We start from the raw sequence: 19,532 nt of genomic DNA, 5'->3' as shown, positions 1-19,532 counted from the left end.
TTCCTGTTTGGAAAACTAAGGTGAGCTGTTGGATGTTGGTTTATCGGGAGTTCAGGGGAAGCACCCGGCTACGTGGCGGTTTGTTAGACGGCTGATGTCACTGCGCTTCAGAATAGTTATTTGGCACAAAAATCTTCCTTCGCCCTTCAGACAATTTTTGTTTTTCTTTCCGGAGCATACCCGCCGTTGGCTGCTTCTGGTGGTCCCTGGGGCTAGGCTAGGAGAACCATGTGGGCTGGGGGTCAAATTCGGGGCTCCTACATGCGAAACATGTGCTCCCCTGGCTCTCTGATAACTTTTTTATTTCTGGGCGGGGCAGGGGCGGGTGCTGTTGGGATGCCACCCCTGGCAGTGCTCAGGTTTTATTCCTGGCTTGTGTTCAGGACGACACCCCTTGGCGTGCTTGGGAGAGCGTAGACAGTGTGGGAATGGAACCCCCGGTCGGCTCCGTACAAGACAAGCGCCTCGACTTCTTGTACTCTCTGGCCCCTCAAATTTTCTTTTGGGGGGGCACACCTAGTCATGTTTAGGGATTTAGGGATTACTCCTGGCTCTGTGCTCAGGGATTACTCCTGGGGGGTTTTAAGGCGCCGTATGGAGTGTCAGGGACTGACCCAGGTCAGCTGCGTGCAAGGCAAGTGCCCTACCCTCTCTCTCTCTCTCTCTCTCTCTCTCTCTCTCTCTCTCGTGTTGTAGTTTGCAATAGAGGCATGTTCAGTGTTTTAATAGTGAACTGTAAGAAAAAGTTTTATGTAGAAAGTAATTTTAGCAAGTTGAGTAAAGTTTTAGCAAGTTGATCTCATCATGATCAAATTGGGTCCTGGGGACTATTATGAAGATTTCTTGCCTGAGTGTTGAATTGAACTGGCCAGTTTGTAAGGGAAACTGTATCACACTGGTAGGGAGAAACGCCTGTTTTACTCACCCATCGTAGAAAACCTGTACCCGCGTGTCTGTGGTGGTTGTGTTTTAAGGCCCTGTCCTGCTCCAGGAAAGAGCTGGGCTGAATCTGTATGTAAGAAGCGCTGTGATGTGACTAGTAATTTAGGGATTAGCATGTGCAGATTATCATTCATTTAAATAAGAGGAACTGCATGGTCCTCAGAGTTGAAGTGCTTGGATGATAGAGATCACAGGAAATAGTGTTTGTGATAGGGTTCTCCCAGCCGTGGACTGCAGAGTGGAAGAGAGATTAGCAGTTTGTTCTCTGGACTCAGACTGCCTGGGCTCAAACCTCTGGCCTTCTACTTGTTAACTTGATGGCCTTGGGTAGATCTTATCTCTTCCTTACACGCTTACTAGGAAGGTGAAGTGAATTGGCTTGTAGAACTTGGCGTGCAATAGTTGCTCAATAAAGTAGTGCTACTGTTACTTGATTATTCGAAGCCACAGGAAATGCGAGTTGTAAGTATTCTAGTTGGCTTCTTTTGTTTGTTTGATTTTATTGTTGTTTCGGTTTGGTTTGGTTTTGGGTCACACCTGGTTGGTGCTCAGGGCTTACTGCTGGCTCTGCATTCAGGGATCACTTTTTGGCAGAGCTCAGGGGGACCATATGGGGTGCTGGAGCTCAAACCTGGATCAGCCTTGTGCAAGGCAAGTGCCCTAACCCAGTGCCCTCTGCCTTCCTCCCCGTTGTTTGATTTTTGTCATGCTGGGATTAGACCCAGGCCTTCACCCCTATAAGGTGGGCACTGTTGCTAAGCCGTCACCCCCAGCCTGGCTTGATTTCTTCTTGGGAGGGGGCAGAGGGGTTGGGGGGTGCTTCCAAAGAGTGCTGGGGGACTTAGTCTTTCTATGCCAGGGTCCCAGCATGTGGTGATTCTTGAGCGCTATGGTACTGGGACCACCAAGGTCACCCTAGAGATCCCGGGTGAAGGGGCTTTCGGGGTCACACCCCACCAGCCTCCGCAGGCTTTTGGCGCAGTGGATCAAAGGTGGTGGGACTCCTGACTTCTCCCGCCCGCACCTTGACTTCTTCACCTGATTGCTCCTTGTTCCAGAGAGACGTACTGCTGTGGTCACTGTGTCCCTGCGTTCAATCAGAACGTAATCAGCAGACTAAACAGCTCTGTTTCTTCAAGTGCTGGCGGCTTGCTGCACTCGGCCGGCGTGGGCTAGTGGGAATCTCAGTGATTCATCTGCAGTCAGTGCAGGAAGCTTAGACTGGGGGCTCCCGGCCTTCTCCGGCGAAGGGGAAGGAGCTGGTCTGTCACTCGGCGCTCTGCTCACAGAGCTTTCCTACCTGTCAGGGATCTCATTCTTGGGGAAAGCGCCCCTTTCTCTTTACTTACGGTACTGCTCTGTGGTCTGGGGGGGTGCTCCCGTCGATGAGGACCCGGGGTTTGGTGCTGGGGTGTCAGCAGGGCCCCACCCGGCAGTGCCCTGAGGGCTCCTTTCCCGGTTACGATTTTCAAGCCATTTCTCTTTAAATGCTTCTTCTGCTGCTAAACTACATGACATTTGGACACTTGACAGGATAATATGAGTGTTTTTTAATTGGGAAATCTGGAAAACTTGAAAGTGAATTGTCCTAACAACATTTTCGTATGCGTGTATATATGATAGAGGCAGGATCTTATTTAAGATTTAACGAGCTCAGCATGCCAGAGAAGAGCGAGGTGCTCTGTCGGTGCTTGAGCAGTTCTGTTATTCGTGGTCGTATTCTAGTAGGACCGGAGTGCAGGCTTAGCCTGTGGGGGCCAGGGTTTGATCCCCAGCGCCGTGTGGCCCCCTGAATGTCACCTGAGCACCATCCTGCATGACACATGTGTGCATGAACACACATTTCTCTGTCTCAGTCTCCCCCCCCCTCCCCCCCCCCCCCCCCCCCCGTGACACGTGTCTGAGGAAAGCATGACCAAGGGCACATTCCCACCTCTACACTGCGGGTCTCTGGGTCCTGGCAGTGAAGCCTCGCACCCCTGCATCCCTTCACCTCGCACCCCTGCATCCCTGTTGAGCCACGCTGCTCTGACTCTGTTTTTTTTTTTTTGGGTCACACCCGGAGATGCACAGGGCTTACTCCTGGCTCATGCACTCAGGAATTACCCCTGGCGGTGCCCGGGGGGACCATATGGGATGCTGGGAATCGAACCCGGTTTGACCTCGTGCAAGGCAAATGCCCTACCCGCTGTGCTATCACTCCAGCCCCCTGCTCTGACTCTTGAGTACTTGGGGGTCAATGCCCCTAGCGTTCGGGTGGTAGGAGTGGTTGGGACGAGCCAGAGTGGGCGAGGAACCCGCTGTGGGCACAGACCGTTCTGCCAGTTTAGCTGCGGGAGGTGGGCTGGGGGTGGCTTCTGTAGAAAGTAATTTGCCACCACAGGCTCAGTAAATAGCAAGTTGGGCTCATCATGATCAAATTGGGTCCTGGGGACTATTATAAAGAATTCATGCATAGTGTTGAATTAAACTGGCCAGTGTAGAAGGGAAATAGTGTGTCAGAGCTGTTAAATAGAATCGCCTATTTTCACTCGCCCACAGTGAGTGTAAAACCTGCCCCAGAGTAAAGGGGGGCGGGGGGTGGGGTGTGTGTCTTTGGGACTTGGTGTCTTTGAGGTTTTTTTTTCCTTTGTTTTTGGGCCACACCCAGCGATGCTCAGGGGTCACTCCTGGTGGGGCCTGGGGACCATGGGGTGCTGGGGATGGAATCCAGCCCAACCTGCTGTGCTATTGCTGTGGCCCCTGGTTGGTTGGTTTTTCCCCCTAAAGTGGGGAAAGCAGGGGCTAAGTAAAGTAGGGAAAGAAGAACTGGTGTAAACGTCACTGGGGAGACCAGCGGAGGAGCACATTGGCTATTCTCAGTTGTATATGGGTGTGCAAAGACAGCCGGTCCTTTCATATTCGGTTGACTTACAGTACATTATTTTCCTCCATGTGATACTATTATTCTTCTAATTTCGATGCATTCAAAGTGGCCCCACTGTTAGGAAGAACCGAAGTGCAAAATCGGAAAAATATCAAAAATACCCCTCCCTTGCCATAGCAGGTAGTAAGACTGAGTGCCCTTTAAAGCTCTTGGTGGTATAGTGAGATGCCCCAGTGGGGCATTATCACCTGGGTCCCAAGCAGGCGATGTGGTGTGTGTGTGTGTGTGTGTGTGTGTGCGCGCGCGTGCGCGCGCTTGCGCGCGCACAGTGAGATATCCCTTGGCTCTGAGCCAGGGGACTCGCCTCCACAGATGGATCTGGAGAGCGTCATGCCGAGAGGGGTTAGTCAGAAGGACAGGTCAGAACGGGAGCACAGTGAGGGAGTAGCGACCCCAGCCCCTGAGAATGGGTCTGCAGGACCGAGGTCCCTGTGGCAGGGGATGGGGCTGGCACGCTGCCCGCCGACCTGGTCAGTGGTGGGGAGTGACAAGTGGGAATGCCGTCTCCGTGAAGCCAAGGATGGTACTGTAACTCAGGGTGCTTACAGTGTTTTGCAAAATGAAAATGAAGTTCCGTGACTGGAAGAGGGGAGATGGCTCAGAGGCCGAGCGCGGGCTGGCGTGTGTCAGGAGCCACGTTCAATCCCGGTGCTGCATGTCCCCCGACTCCTGGGTGGTCCTAAGCACTGAGCTGCCAGGCCGGCACGACCCGGTCATGTCCCGAATGAGCGGCCCCCAGATCAGTAATGACACGGTGCTGCTGGGGATCTTGTTTCGAAGACCTGGGTCAGCGAGTTCGGGACTCAGCGCCGTGCATTTCTGTACCGGTCAGGACGGGCGTTTCGTCGTGACCTGCTATTCAGCCTGGCGCTTTTGATTCGGTAAATTGGTGGCGCAGTGTAATACATTTAGGCAGTTTGAAATGATTTGTTGAGTTTTAAAAAATCATTGTGAGGCCGGTGAGGTAGTGCAGCAGATAAGAACTTGCCTTATTACAGGGCTGAGCTCGGTTTGATCCCCGACACCACATGTGGTCCCTGGAGCACTGCCAGGAGTGATCCCTAAGCACCAAATAATAATGAATTAGTAAAACAAAATCATTGCTAGGCAAAACTGTAGTAAAAGACATGTGCTGAAATCTGGGAGGGGGGCAGTTTAAGTCCTTAAAAAAATGTATTGAGGGGAACCAGAATGATTACATAGTAGGGAGGGTGTTTGCCTTACATGCTGCTGTCTCGGGTTCGATCCCCAGCATCCCACCTGGTCCCGCAAGCACCACTAGGAGAAATTCCTAAGTGTAAAGCCAAGAGTAACCTCCCTGAGCACTTTTTGGGCATGGCCCAGAAAAAGAAAGAGTATAGTATTGGGGGCTGGTGAGATGGTACAGCCGGCATTTGCCTTGCACATGGCCAGCCTGGGTTTTGATCTCTCGTACCCCAGAGAGTTCCCTAAACACTGCCAGGTAGGGGTAGGTGTGGCTCCAACGCCAAATTATAAAAATGTAAAAAATATAAAAAATTTATTGGGGGCTAGAGAGATAGTGCAGTAGCCTTGCGCATGGCCAATCCAGCTTTTGGGGGGGATGTATTAATCATTTATAATAATCATACACATGATTAAAGAGCTTTTTTATTTTTACTTTAATAATGCAGCAGTTAGTGGAAATGATACACATTTAAAATGTTAACACTGTTAACATTAGATTTAAGAGAGTAAATCTAAAAATGAAAAAATCCTGGGGGGACAGAGAGGTAGCTAGTACGGCAGGTGGGGCGCTTGCATAGCAGGCGCTGACCTGAGTTTGATCCGGGGCATCCCATATTGTCCCCCGAGCACCGCCAGGAGAGATGCCTGAGTGTAGAGCCATGAGTTAGCCCTGAGCATTGCTGGGTGTGGCCCAAAAAGCAAAAGAAAAAAAAAAAGAAAGAAAAAGAAAACACACAACCCCCCCCCAAAAAAAAAAAAACCAACAACAACAACAACAAAAAAACAAACAGAAAGAAAGGAAAATACTCTGGGACCAGGGAGATGGCCCAAAGGGCTGGAGAGTTTGCTTTGCAGGTGCCTTGGGGTCACAGGGTCTCCCTGAAAATCAGTGGAGTAGCACCCAGTAATGCATGGTGTGTCCACCCCCCAACAAACAACGACAAAAAAAAATCAGAGAAATTACAGTAAGACTTAACATTGAGGTGCAGAGTAAAACTAATCTCAGTAAATTCAGGGTTTTGATTAGATGCTTTCTGAGTGCTATTGATTACAAAAGTGTTTTCAGAAATAATAGGATTTGGAACCCTAACATTTTTGGCGGGGGAGAGTCAGACCCGGCAGTGCTCAGGATTTACTCCTGGCTCTGGGCCCAGGGATCAAGCCGGGGGTGGCTGCATGCGAGGCAAGCACCTTGCCCTCTGCTATCTCTTTGGCCCCGCTTGGTAACTTTTTATTGAGAAGCTTTATGATCTTCCGGAGAGATAGTCCAGCAGGTCAGGCTGACCCAGGTTCTAGTCCCTGCGTCCCATACAGTCTCCCAGTACCTGCCAGGAATGAGCCCTGAGCACCTCTGGGTGTGGTTCAAAAAGCAGGACATTGTTTATTCGATTAGCAGAAAATTCATGGAGAGCTGAGTTTGAAATCTTCATGATAATCTTGTGGTTTTGGACCTAAGATTAAACTTTGGGCCTTGGTTTCCTAAGATGATAAAGTAATAGCCCCTTCGTCAGAGGATTATTGGAGGGCTCCCCAGTGAATGCAGTGAGGACACTTCACACAGTGTCTGAGCCCTCATCTCTGACCCCCTGATGCTGGGAAGCTCTGGTGTGGTGCTCCCCTCCTTATTCTAGGGCCTGTGGCTTGGGGACCACTCCCGGCTGGATGCTTGGGGGCCTCTCCGCAGAGCTGGACCAGCCAGTGCCGCAGAGGGGACCCCCTCCCTCCCTCGTGCAGGGCACGAACTCAGCCCGTTCGTCTCTGCTTCGCTCCCTCTCGGAGATCACGGCAAGCTCCCGAGAGTATTTTGCCCACACGGCAAAGCTTGGCAGGCTACCCATGACATGTTTGATATGCCAAACACAGTAACATCACAATGGAGATGTTACTGGGCCCGCTTGAGTAAATCAATGAACAAAGGGAGGACAGTGACAGTGATCTTTATAAGGGCACACCTATAAAGTTGTGAGGGAGCTGGACCACGAGACGCTCAGCTCCGCAGGGGGTGACTAGTCCGGTTTGGTGCTCAGGCCTGGCTGGTCAGTGCTTGGGGCTGGTGACCCTTGGAGACTGCCAGACCCCAGCTCCGGCAGCTGGTGGGAGAAGATAGTTGTGGGGTGCAGGTATGAGACCCCGGGCCTCCCGCGTGCCAGGCACGTGCGTTGTCACTTGGCTTGTGTCTGGAGTCCCTGCATATTCTCTCGGCTGTTGTGTTGTTGGAGGCGGTGCCGGGCAGTGCTCAGTGGCACATGCGGTGTTGGGGCTCGAATCCGAGACATCCTGTGTGCTTGTACGATTCTGCCTGAGCCTCATTTCCCAGCCCCTGGATTGGGTGTTTTTCTCAGCTGGTCTTACTCATTGGTTTACGGATGTTCCAAAACTCGCTCGCGTTTTGAGACCGGTGAAACAGGGGAAGGATTAGCAGCTCTGTCTGAACTTTTAAGCCTCGGGGGAGATGCATAGGCAATGATGCTGGGGGAAACAGTAAGATCATTCTTGAAGGAAAAGAGCGAGCTTGTAAAAATGTGTACTTAATCAGCAAGTACACGGAGTCTCCTGTATAAATAGCTCAGAACTGTATTTAGTTCTCATCGTTTCCACCGGGCTTATGGGCTCTGCCAGGAATATACTTGACTTTCTTTCCAACAAGGTTATCTTAGAAAATAGTTTCATGCTTGCTAATTCATTCCTGCAATCTTCTTGTAAGGAATGTCTTTGGATATACAGTTTTTTAAAAAAAAAATTTTTTTTTTCTTTTTTGGAATTGAAGCCACAGCTGGTACTCCCAGGAATGTTCTCTCTTGGGATCCAGTCCCAGTGGTGCTCAGGGGACTGTGTGGTCAGGGATCGAATCCACCTTCTGATGAGCAAATCTGGTGAGCAAATCTGACGGCAGCTGTCAAGCTATCTCTCCATGCCCTTGGTCCAGAGTCTTGTTGAAAAGTCTTTGTTTGTTTGTTTGGACCACTCCTGGCTGTGCTCAGGGATCACTCCCGGCTGTGCTTAAGGATCATTCCTGGTTCTGTGCTTAGGAATCATTCCTGGCTGTGCTCAGAGCTCACTCCTGGTTGTGCTTAAGGATCACTTGTGGCTGTGCTCAGTGCTCACTCCTGGCTGTGCTTAGGACTCACTCCTGGCTCTGTGCTCAGGGCTGACTCCTGGCTCTGTCCTCGGGGCTGACTCCTGGCTCTATGTTCAGGGCTCATTCCTGGCTCTGTGCTAATGGCTCACTCCTGGCTCTGCTCAGAGGACCTCCTGGGATTCCAAAACCTGAGATCAAAGCTGAGTCAGCCAGGTGCAAGACAGGTGCTGTCTTCCCTCTCCAACCCCACATCCTCCTCCTTTTCTCACTAGGCTTTGCGGATTCCTAGTCCAAGTAGGCTCGAACTCGAACAATAAGACTCCTCATCCCCAGCCTCGGGAGTGATGGGTGCATGTATGTTTGCTCTCTTGTCTTCTCTCGGCTACTTATCTGGAGGTTGCCCCTGGAGCCAGGATGCCCACGATCCAAAACAAACAAGGACCCTGCTGTCATGGAGTTGGCAGTTGCGGGGGGCGGGGGGGGAGGGAGGGGTCCATTGCCCAGGGCGTCACTCCTCCTTGGTCCTCCTGCCCTTCCCACATGAGCGAGCCCGTCAGGGAAAGAAGCCTGTCCTTGCAGGATCCTGGGACGGGGGTCTTGGGGGGGTGTGCCTGAGCCCACCTGACTGAGGTCTGAAGGGTGAGTAAAGTCTAGTTAGGTTGGGGGGGTGGCATTTGGGCTTCCTGGGGGCAGAGGTTGAGTCACTGACGAGTTGCTGAGCAAGAACATGGTGGGAGGGGTAGGTCAGGCCCCACCACGCCGGCCTTGGGTTTTTAACCCAAACCAGGGAGCCCCCAGGAGTTCTGAACCGGGAAGAAGGTGATGGGCCGACAGGTTCACATCTTGGGAAGGTCCCGTGGGCCGCAGTGTTCAGAACCTCACGGGGAGAGACCCGTGAGATGGCCCGGGGACCGCCCAGGATGCCGTCAGCGTCCGGGTGAGAGCATGGGGCCTGCACTGGAGCGGCAGCAGGCGGACAGCAAGATGCTTGGACTGCCTGTGTGTGTTGAAGGGAGAGTTAGAAGGCGTGGAAGGGGCCTGGAAGCTGAGAGAGGGGTGTGTCGGGCGGGCTGCTGGCTGGGGAGTCCAGCAGGAAGGACATTGCTCGAGCCGGCTCTCGGGTCTCTGATGCGTGACTCCCCTGCCCTGAGCATCCCACTTGACAAGTGAAGTGGCAGGGGGACCGCAATGGTCTGAAGACTGCGGGGGGGCTGGAACTTGCAGGTCAGGAATCAGCAGGGCCCCCCGCGAGGATGGGCGGAGGGGTGAAGGCCAGGGAGGCGCCCTGGGGAGAGAAGGTATAGAGGCAGGGAGGCCAGGAGGCCGCGCCGCCCTGATCCCACCGAAGAGGCTGAGTCTGCAGAGGAGCTGGGGAAGAGACGGGCGGGAAGCAGAGGCCAGACGGGGCCAGGTCGCCTGGGGGAGCCCAAGTGGAGATAGCAGGGAGGCTGAGTCAGGGGTGAGAGGTCGGGTCAGCAGGAGATCAGGAGAGCCGGCCACTCCCCTGACCTCATCCTGAGCAGGGGGACGGCTGAAGCTGGCACCCGGTCCAGTGGCCCCGGGAAGAGCTCCTGCTCGCGGGGGAGGTGACCCCGCGCAGACAAGGGAAAGGTGGGTCTGCTCGCCCACAGCTGTAGGGTCTGCCTGCGGGTTTCCTGTGCCGGGACCACCGGAGAGAGACCATGGCGCAGCATTCGTGTTCGGTCGGGGACACGTTAATAAATAAGCTGACGCATTGTGGGTGGGGAAAGGCTGGAAGGGGCCTCCGTGGTGGCATGTGGGGGACCTGGGGTTGATCCCTGGCACGGGGAACTCAGCAGAGAAGCAAAGCAGGAGGGCAGGAGGGCCAGGCCGCAGCAGTGAGAGCTCAGCCTCGGCGGCCAAGTTCCCGCAGCGGCTGGGCCCAGGGAGCAGGGGCCTGGGCTTCGTAGCCCCCTGGAGGCCAAGGTCCCTGTGTCTCTCCTCTGGGAGGCGGGACCCCCCGGGGAGCTTGAGCAGAGGGGCGGCAGCACTGGGGTATCGACATTCCCAACTCGGAGCTTCCTTCCCTCTGGCTGAGAATTGGGGGACAAGGACAAGAGGGTAACGGGAAGAGCTGCGACCAGGAGTCCAGAGGTAGGTGGGTGACGCCCGATGACAGTGACGCCCCGGCCCCAAGAAGTGGGCACATTTCCCATCGTCCCCGAAGTCACTGAGAAGGCAGGAGGGCTTGGGACACTCAAGGGGGGCGTCCAGGAGACGGTCAGCTTCGGTCCCCGGCACCACCAGGTGTGACTCTGCTCCCCCCACAAATGAACAAAAAAGAAATTAGGGAGGCTGGCGCGATAGTCCAGCAGGGAGGGGGCTTGCCTTGCATGTGCCCAACCTGGGTTCGATCCCCGGCAGTGCCAGGAGTGAGTTCTAGGTGCACAATCAGGAGCAAGCCAGGAGCATCACAGGATGTGACCCGAAACAGACTTTAAAAGGTCATGAGTGCGGTGAGTAGAGAGGAACCGGGCAGAGGGCCGGTGCCGCAGGAGAGCGAGGCCAGTGCTCGGCACGAGTCGTGCGTGTGGAGGTCTCGGATTCCATCCCCAGCGCCGCACGGAAATGACCAAACCCGAAAGCAAGGGTCAGGATGCCTGGCAGTGCCCCTGCTTTCGTCTGAGACTTCCCAGGGGGCCGGTCGTCAGAGGGGTTGCTGGGTGTGACCCGCCAAAGGAGAGGGCTGAGAGGGCGTTGTCCCCTGGGGGTGGGGGGAGGGCAGAAGCCAGAAGCGCTCCAGGCTGTCGGCTGCCCGGAAGCAGAGGTGTCGCCTTATCGGGACCTGACCCGGAGCGGCTGCTGGGAGCCAGGGAGCGGCTCAGCTGTCCAGAAGGGGTTGGACGAGCGTGCTGGGACGAGGTCCAGCACTGGCACAACTGTAGAGCGGGGCGGGGTGTTGGATGGGCTGTTGGCGGTAGGTGGTGGCGAGGTCCGAAAGGAATTTCTTGCACCCGAAGCCCGGGCGTACGGCGCCGTGCCCGTCTCCCCCTTTCCAGCTTGCTCCTTTATTGCCGCCTCTCGTCGGCTGGCAGCTGGGAACACGGGGCCTGTCACGAGGTGGTGCAATAAACGAGCAGGAGAGCTACCATATGCCGTCCTCCTCCACGCCCCTTATCTCCGGGGAGGGGGTGGGCGGCTCTGGAGGGCCGTGCCCAGCACACAGGTGAGGGGTGAGGGTGCTGAGGTCGCAGGAGCACTTCCTGCCTGTGCTCGGCTTCCTCCCCAATGTGACAGGGAAGGGAGGTGCCTGTCCCCCTGAGTGCCAGCTGTTCCCAGGACTTGGGCCCTACCCTTTGTTCTTCACCATGCGCGTACCCACCCCCACCGCTCCCTGGAGTCTTCCTTCTGGCTGGCTCCTGTTGGCGTCTGCTGAGGGCCAGGTATGGCCTTAGCCACCTGCCACCCTGTCCCCGGGCCTGCCCCGGGAATCCGTGGTGTCTGGCGGCCCTGCCACCTCTGCATGGTGCCTGGGGCACATGGCTGTGTGCTGCTTCCTGGGGTTTGGCATCAGAAATCAGGAATCAGCAAGGTGGGGCTGGAGTGATTGCACAGTGGGAAGGGTGTTTGCCTTGCACGCGGCCGACCCGGGTTCGATTCCCAGCATCCCATAGGGTCCCCTGAGCACCGCCAGGAGTAATTCCTGAGTGCATGAGCCAGGAGGAACCCCTGTGCATTGCTGGGTGTGACCCCCCCCCCAAAAAAAAAGAATCAGCAAGGTTTTCTGTCCACCAGGCCCTGAGTGCAATGCGTGCCAGGACACGAACGCACTCTATCAATGTCTGAAGCCTGTTTCTTTCGTTGTTGTTATGGGGCCACACCCTGCAGTGCTCAGGGCTTACTCCTGGCTCTGTGCTCAGGGGGTCACTCCTGGTGGGGCTCAGGGGTCAGGTGCTGCAAGACAAGGTGCCCTACCAGCTGTACCATCTTTCTGGCCCCTGAAACCTTCCCCCCCCTTTTGATTCTTCTTTTTTTGGGGGGGGTCACACCTGGTGATGCTCAGGGGTTACTCCTGTCCCTGTGCTCAGGAATTACTCCTGGCAGTGCTCGGGGACCATATGGGGTGCCAGGGATCGAACCTGAGCCAGCCCCTTGCAAGACCAGTGCCCGACCCACTGCACTATCACTCTGGCCCCTCCCCGTCCTTCTTTCAATGGAATAGCCTTAGTTTCATTCAGAATCTGACTCTGGCTGGGCCTGTGATGCTTTGGGCCATTGCGCTTTTGCTGGGCTCGAGCCTAGGTCTTTGCTTGTCCAGGTTGTTAACCGGCTGGTTTCCTTATTTCTCTGATTCTCCTCTGCTTTGTGATACTCAGAGCGGCAGCCGAAACAACTCCTCAAAACACAGGCCGGCACGTGGGGGTGCGGCTCCGGGGAGAGCTCCTGCCGTGGCTGGGGCAGACCCCTAGTTTGGTCCTCAACAGCACGGGACCCAGAGCCCCTCCTGGGTCTCCTGGAGAGGTGTCCCCCCTCCCCCCTAGTTGGGTACTGTGGCAGTGCTGGAGTGTCAACCAAGAGGACTGAAGAGCTGGATTCTGCTTAAGGGGCTGTGAGGGCTGTTGGACTCTGGTCCCTGGCGTGGCCCTGCTGTCTTTGGACCCCCGGTTCTGAGCCCAGTGTGACCCTCCTACCCCTTTGGGGTCAGCAGGAAGGGCAGGAACCAGGGGACTCGCCTCCTCCTCGAGGTAGGGACCCTGCAGGGAGGCTCCGGGAGAGCAGCGTGACCTGCGGCCGTGGTCAGGACACTGAGTGGGACAGTGAGGCCACGTGTGTCGGGAAGCACAGGCCAGTGTGTCACAACTACGCCTGCTGCCACCCCGGAGCACAGGGGGACGAGGGGACCAGACCAGCTCCCCAGGAAGCCTGGGTCCGGGATCAGAGGCCGGGATCGAGTCTGGAGGTTTCCATCCCATTCCGGTCAGACGCTGGGGCACCAGGCTGTAAACAGAGCCCCAGGGTGAGGCCGGGCTGGAAGGGACTTCCCAGAGGCAGCGCAGACACCTGCCTTGACCCTCCCAGCTGTGCTCCCGGGTGGGGTTGGGGTGAGCGTGCGCGGAGCATGCGTGACACCCTCTCGGCCCGAGAACCCACGTTGGGCCAACTCTCCGGGCTTGAGGCGTCATCCTGGGCCTCGGTGAGGGGGGTCGGCCCGGCCTTTCCAGAGGATTCGGGCTCCCAGACAGCAGCCCCGACGCTGCGAAGGCCTCAGTGGTGCTGTGCTGACGCGTGCGTTCGTTGTGACCAGCTTTATTGAGGTGGCGGCTTCACAGGACTGTTGAGCTTCCCGGACACACGTCATCGCGCCCCAGAACACCCCCTTCCCGCATGTTCCCGGCCCCCTCCCTTCCGGCGAGGCTCAGTTCTGTATTGCCATGACTCCGGCCATTGGCTGTTCCCTTACTGTTTTCTTTATATCCCGCGTAGGAGAGTGACCATTTTTCTTGGAGGAAGTGACATCTGCAGATATTTTGATGAACGAAGCTAAACTCCTGAGATTCCACAAAACTGTTAATCAGTGATGTTGATAAAAAAGATTTTTTCAAAAATCCATCCTCCCACTTTCGCTCGCTCCCTCCCTCCCTCCCTCCCTCCCTGTTTTAAGGCGATTTATTTTATGGACCACCCATAAAATATGGACCACCATCCCATGTTACTCGGGCTTACTCCTGACTCTGAGCTCAGGGATCATCCCGAGTTCCTGGTGGATCTTGGGGGACCCTGTGTGGTGTTTGGGGCCCAACCCCAGTCAGCTGCGTGCAGGGCCAGCGCCTCCCTGCTGTACTGTCTGTCCGTCTCCTCTTTTTTTCCCCACGGGTATATGGATTTGAAAAATTAACAGTATAATTCCATGCTGATATATTTAAAATTGGCATGAAATAGATCAATCCACCAACTGTAAAATTTAGAATGAGCGAGAAGCGGACACGAGACACTTTTAAGGGAAAATCTGTACAGGCCTATTCAAGTAGAAAAAGTGTGTTTCAGCCTTGAAAGGAAATACTGGCGTTGTGTTGGAAAGTATTCTAGTACAGATAGTGCTTAAGCACTAATTGATACCTTTTGCATCTGAGCTCAACTCTCACAAGTAACCTTGGTGGGGAGAAAATTCCCATTTGTGACTGTCCTCAGCGTGCCCTTGGCAGTCCCAGAGCAGGGCATCCTGGCCTCCAGGTGTGCCCGGACGTTCTGGGCAGAGGTGTTGAAGGCTGAGCCTGCGGCCCTGGGGAGGCCTCCTGGGCTCTTCGAGCCTGGAGCCCGGCTGGAGAAAGTGGGGCAGCTTGGTAGCAGATTCTGTCTTGTAGGAAGGTCAGGAACTCGTCCAAGAACTTTCTCTAAAGGTCTCTCTGTGTCCCTGCCCAGAAGACCCAAGTGGCTTATTTGAACCACCAAATTTTTGTAAATAGTTACTGGTATTGCTTTGCCTTACGGTAGGGTTAGGAGCCTAAAGTCTCTGAGACGCCATGAACAGAATGCTGTCCACTTCAATGGGCATTTCTCTCCTTCTCTTATGTTTTGTTTTTGAAGATGGCTTAGGAAAGCTTATTAACGTTAACTTATTGAATTAAATAATAATTTAATTATGGTTAATAACATAAGCCCGATTGTTTAATTAAACAATAATTAGTTCAGTCATTTAATTACATTTAATAATGTCAATTCAGTCATTTGAATAATAATAATAATTTAATCACTTTTAATAACATGAATTTACTTAGCATTAGTTTTTATCAAGTTCAGGTGTTTATCCAGAGAATCCATCAGATGCCTTTCCAAGCAGCCGGATCGCTCTAACAGATGCTCTTTTCCACGTGGCAGTGGAGACTGGCCGTCCGTTCCCATCTCCCTGCCCCTTCGGGGTCCTGGCTGTCACGCCTGTGAACAGCCTCCAGGTGCCATTTAAGCACCTGGCCTTGAGCCAGAGACTCACAGTGGATCTGAGAACCGATTAGCTCGCTGCAGAGATGTCTCCGGACCCCAGTTATTTAAAATTTTAGAAGTTCAGGACCGTGTGGCCACTTTTGCATCCACACAAACATCTTGTGATATTCATAACAAGTAGAAAATAAATTATCTAGCATCTGCCTACCGCAGGCAGGTTTGAGTGGTGGGGGGAAGTTTGAACTAATGGTGGTGGGATTGGTGTTCAAATATTTAATGTGATCAATTAATGTGAATAACCTTATGAAAATCAAATTTAAAAATTAAAAAAAAATTTTCCCTTTTCTCCATGAAGATCTGCTGGTTTTGAAAACAAAGGTTTTCATGTGAAACTTGGTCCTAAACACTCTCCCCCCGTCCTCTCTCTCCTCTCTCTCTCTCTCTTTCTCTCCCCCTCCCCCATCCCCTCCCTCCCTCGTTCCGATTCCTGGAAGCACACAGAGTGCTCTGGGCAAATACTCGGTGTGGCCTCCCTACCTCACCCCCCACCACACCAGACAACAGTTCATCAGTTTTTCTGTCCTAAAATTCAGTCCAGAATCGGGCTGTCCCAGAAGAGGACGTGTGGGACTTCCCAGACGGTCTTGGGTTTCCGGAATAACGAAGGCCATGTCCACACCACCACACAGCCGACTTGGGGGTGGGCTGGGTGCAGGTCTGAGTCTCGGGCGTTCGGGGCAGACCTGCTTCTCTGACCTGCTCTGATGGGACAGAGACCCCCAACTCCCCCCGCCCCCTACCCCACCCCTGTGTATTGGACCCTGTCCTCTGGAAACCAGCCGGTCTTGTTCAGAGGGGTCTCAGTCCCGCACAGCGCTCTCCTCCCTGCACCGCCTTCCGTGTGACCCTTCCAGATTTCTGACTAACTTTTGCTCGTCACAGTTGGCCTCACCAAGAGTCTGAAGGGCCTTACTGGCCTCAGCTATGCTCTGGAAACGACCAAGACAGAGGCCGGGCTGGGGCTGCAGTCGGGGAGCATATGTCCTTGGTGACACCCCCCCACATGCTTCCTGGGGTCCCAGCGCTGCCAGGCGGAACCCCCATGCACTCCCACCCAACCTGCCTCCCCTCCAAAATAATGGCTATGGTGGTCATTGTTTTGGGTTTTGATGTTATATTTTGAGACTCGCCCAGCGGTGCTCCTGCGCTACTCCTGGTGTGGTGCTTACCGTTTAGCTGTTTGGGGTACCATGGGGTGCCAGGGGTCAAACCTGGGGCCCCCTCAACTTCGTGTATCCGCCAGCCCTCCGAGCCAGCTCCCCAGCTGTGATGCCCAGCTGCGTATTGTTTATGGTACCCCCATTCTGTTGGGCCGGAGCGATGGCATAGCGGGTAGGGCGTTTGCCTTGCACACGGCCAGCCCGGGTTCGATTCCTCTGCCCCTCTCGGAGAGCCCGGCAAGCTACCAAGAGTATTCTGCCCGCATGGCAAAGCCTGGCAAGCTACCTGTATTCAATATGTCAAAACCAGTAACAGGTCTCACAATGGAGATGTTACTGGTGCCCGCTCGAGCAAATCGATGAACAAGGGAGAACAGTGCTACGGTGCTACCCTCTTCTGTTGAGGTTCCCTGGCATGCCATACTTGGGGGGCCCAGGGACCTGGCCCAGCAGTGCTCTGCTTGGCTGTGCGGACCCAACGGGACCAGGTTTGGGTCCCACGGTGCTGTGCTGCTTGGACACAGGGGTGCTTGGGGGGGCCATATTTTGCCAGAGGTTAAACTTGGGGCCTCGCAGCTGTCAGGCATGTGCGACGGCCATTTCAGCCAACTCTGGGCCCTCCCGCAGTTAACTTGCTCGCTCCCAAGGGGGGGGTGTTGATGCGGGGAGCAGAGATGCCTACCGTGAATGTGGGAAAAGACCTTTTTTTTTTTTCTTCGCTCAGCCAACTTTCAGTATTTAGTTTTGTTTCCAGCCTTCTCTGCATGCCTTCACACAGTCAGGCTGTTAGAATACTGTCACATAATACCGCCTCAGCTCTCTCGAACGTTCATTTTGGGGGGAACCACACCCAGTGGCGCTCAGGTCTTGCTCCTGGATTTGGGGTCACTTTTGGCCGGGCTTGAGGGTACGTACGGGGATCAAACCCAGGTCAGCCGTGTGCCCGCTCTAGTCTCTCGTTGCCCCCCTGCTTAGGTTCGTTTTGCAGAATTATGGAACTAGAACTGCAGGGCCAAATGCCCGGGTTCCGGTTCTTTACCTCCAGCTTTTGATATTGTAACGCCGGCCAGTGTATCTAATCTTTCTGCCTGGGTTTCTGCCGTTAACATCAGTGTTTCTCAACCTTTTTCTTTGTGGGCTCCTTCAGACCCGGTTCCCTCCGTGTGATGGCCCCGCCCTACTGGTTGGCTCCTGAGTCTCATGCCATGCCCCCCCCCATGTTATTTTCACCCATGCCCCCCCTTGGAATATCCTGGGGGCCCACCGGAGGTCGCAGACCCCTGTTGAGAAATGCGGCTATTCTAAACCGATGACTCTGAATGACCAACTTGGCAGTGTCCAGAGACAGTTTTGGTTTTCAAGACTAGGATGGTGCCCCTTATGCCCAGCAAGCTAAGGGTTCGGCTCAAGTTCCCCCACGCACCCGGGTCAGCCCTCTCCTGGGTCAGCTCCCCGCAAATGGTAGCTGTGCTGAGCTGGGGAAGCCCTACCCCAGATGGGGAATCAGAGGCCAGGACTCACCTCTGAGGGTTGTTTCGGTACGTGGGGGCTGGAAAGGTCTAGGTCTGGGAGTAGCCCCTGGGCACCACTGGGTGTGGCCCCTATCCCCCGTCCCCCAGATAAATAAAGCGCCAAGTTAGCACACAGAATCGCAATGCCTAGCTCAGGGGAACTGCTGTGTGTGACCTCTTACTCTACAATTTCTATCATTGCTGTTTTTTTTTTCTAGTCATTTCCTACCAGCATTCCTGTACTTCAGAACTCCCAGTTTTTTTTTTAATAGTTTCAAAAATAACATCTGACAAAATTTCCTTTTATGTAAATACTGCATGCTGATTGTCTGTCTTTCTCCTTTTCCAGATGAAATTAAAGCGGAGATAGAAAAGCAGAGGTAAGCTGGGAACTTCTCTGCCCAAGTGCAGTGTTGGGGGGACCCTTTTTGGCCAGCGCCCCCAGACGCCCCCTCCTGGGGGCCCAGACTCTTGTAGAGCAGGCCCCTCTGCGACACAGTAACGGGTCGGCTCAATGTCGCTGGACCAGGTTCTTCTGAAGGTCTCGTGTGCAGATCCCTGAGCCGAATCATCAGCCCTCGCAGTGTCTGGGATTTGTCTGGGTATTGGGTGGGGGGTGGGCAGGGGATGGGGCCGTCTCTCAAGCACTTCTGGGGGACCATGCGGTGCTGGGGATTAAACCCAGAATATCAGACACACCAGGGCTCGTGTCCTACAGCTGAGCTGTAGCTCAGCCCCGCCTGTGCCCCGATTATTTATGTATTCATTTGGGGATGTTGAGGACCACACCTGGCAGTGCTCAGGGCTGACTCCTGACTCTGTGCTCAGGGGTCGGTCCCCCCCCTCCCCCGGCAGGGCTCTGGGAATCCTATGGGATGCCAGGGACCAAACCCGGTTTGGCTGTGTGCAGGGCAAGTGCCCTACCCACTGTGCTATCCCTCCAGCCCCTGCGCCTACATTATTTGCTTTGTTTTTGGGGGGCCGCACCCGGCAGTACTCATGGGTTACTCCTGGCTCTGCACTCAGGAATCACTCCTGGCAGGGCTCTGGGGGGACCATGTGGGATGCCGGGGATCGAACCTGGGTCAGCCGCACGCGAGGCAAGCACCCTCCCTCTGTGCTGTGGCCCTGGGCCTGCGTTTCTAATGAAGGGAGTGCACGTGGGCTGGGAGCCGGAGGTGCCGGCCGAGCTCGTGTTGCCCTTTGTCTTTTTGCCTCTTCTGCTTCTCTCCTAGGCTCGGCGCTGCCGCCCCACCCAAGGCGAACTTCATCGAAGCTGACCAGTACTTCCTTCCGTTCGAGCTCGCGTGCCAGTCCAAGTCCCCGCGCGTGGTCAGCACCTCTCTCGACTGCCTGCAGGTACCGTGGTGAAGCCTCGCGTGTCCAGGGGCTTCCTTGCAGGTGGAGGGTGGTCTTTACGAAGAAGGTGTCCCCCGCCCCCCAGGGAGCCCAGCAGGGTCATAGAGCCTGGGAAGGGGAGCGGAAGGCGTCTGCTCTCCCGCTCACCACGCGGGATCTGGTCTCCCCAGAAATACTCCGTTAATTTCTCTTTGGCCTAAAGCCTTTTTTGCATTGAGTGGAATATTTGGGGGAGGGGGGCGCAGAACATATTTTTATCGCAGCCTCTTGAATGGCATTAAAATTCCTGACACCAAATCAGGACATAGTTAGAATTTTTCCCGTGTTCATATATTGTCACAACGAACATTGAATTAGCTGGCACCGAGCCGTCGTTTCTGGGAGAAAAA

At 54.7% G+C, this 19,532-nt stretch overlaps 1 protein-coding gene across 2 annotated transcripts in view; it reads left to right on the top strand.

Annotated features, from left to right (window-relative positions):
- ARFGEF2 (ADP ribosylation factor guanine nucleotide exchange factor 2) overlaps positions 1–19,532 on the top strand; it is a 109,646-nt gene that overhangs the window by 1,728 nt on the left and 88,386 nt on the right. For both annotated transcript variants that reach the window (XM_056108460.1, XM_056108461.1), the window contains exons 2-3: positions 18,134–18,164; positions 19,020–19,143. In XM_056108460.1, the coding sequence (XP_055964435.1) occupies positions 18,134–18,164; positions 19,020–19,143 (155 nt within the window). The remainder of the gene's footprint in view (positions 1–18,133; positions 18,165–19,019; positions 19,144–19,532) is intronic.

Source organism: Sorex fumeus, unplaced genomic scaffold (assembly GCF_029834395.1).
Source record: "Sorex fumeus unplaced genomic scaffold, SorFum_2.1 ptg000213l, whole genome shotgun sequence".
NCBI lineage: Eukaryota > Metazoa > Chordata > Mammalia > Eulipotyphla > Soricidae > Sorex > Sorex fumeus.
The sequence above is the reverse complement of the archived record's forward strand: the minus strand, read 5'-3'. Positions and strand labels throughout refer to the sequence as shown.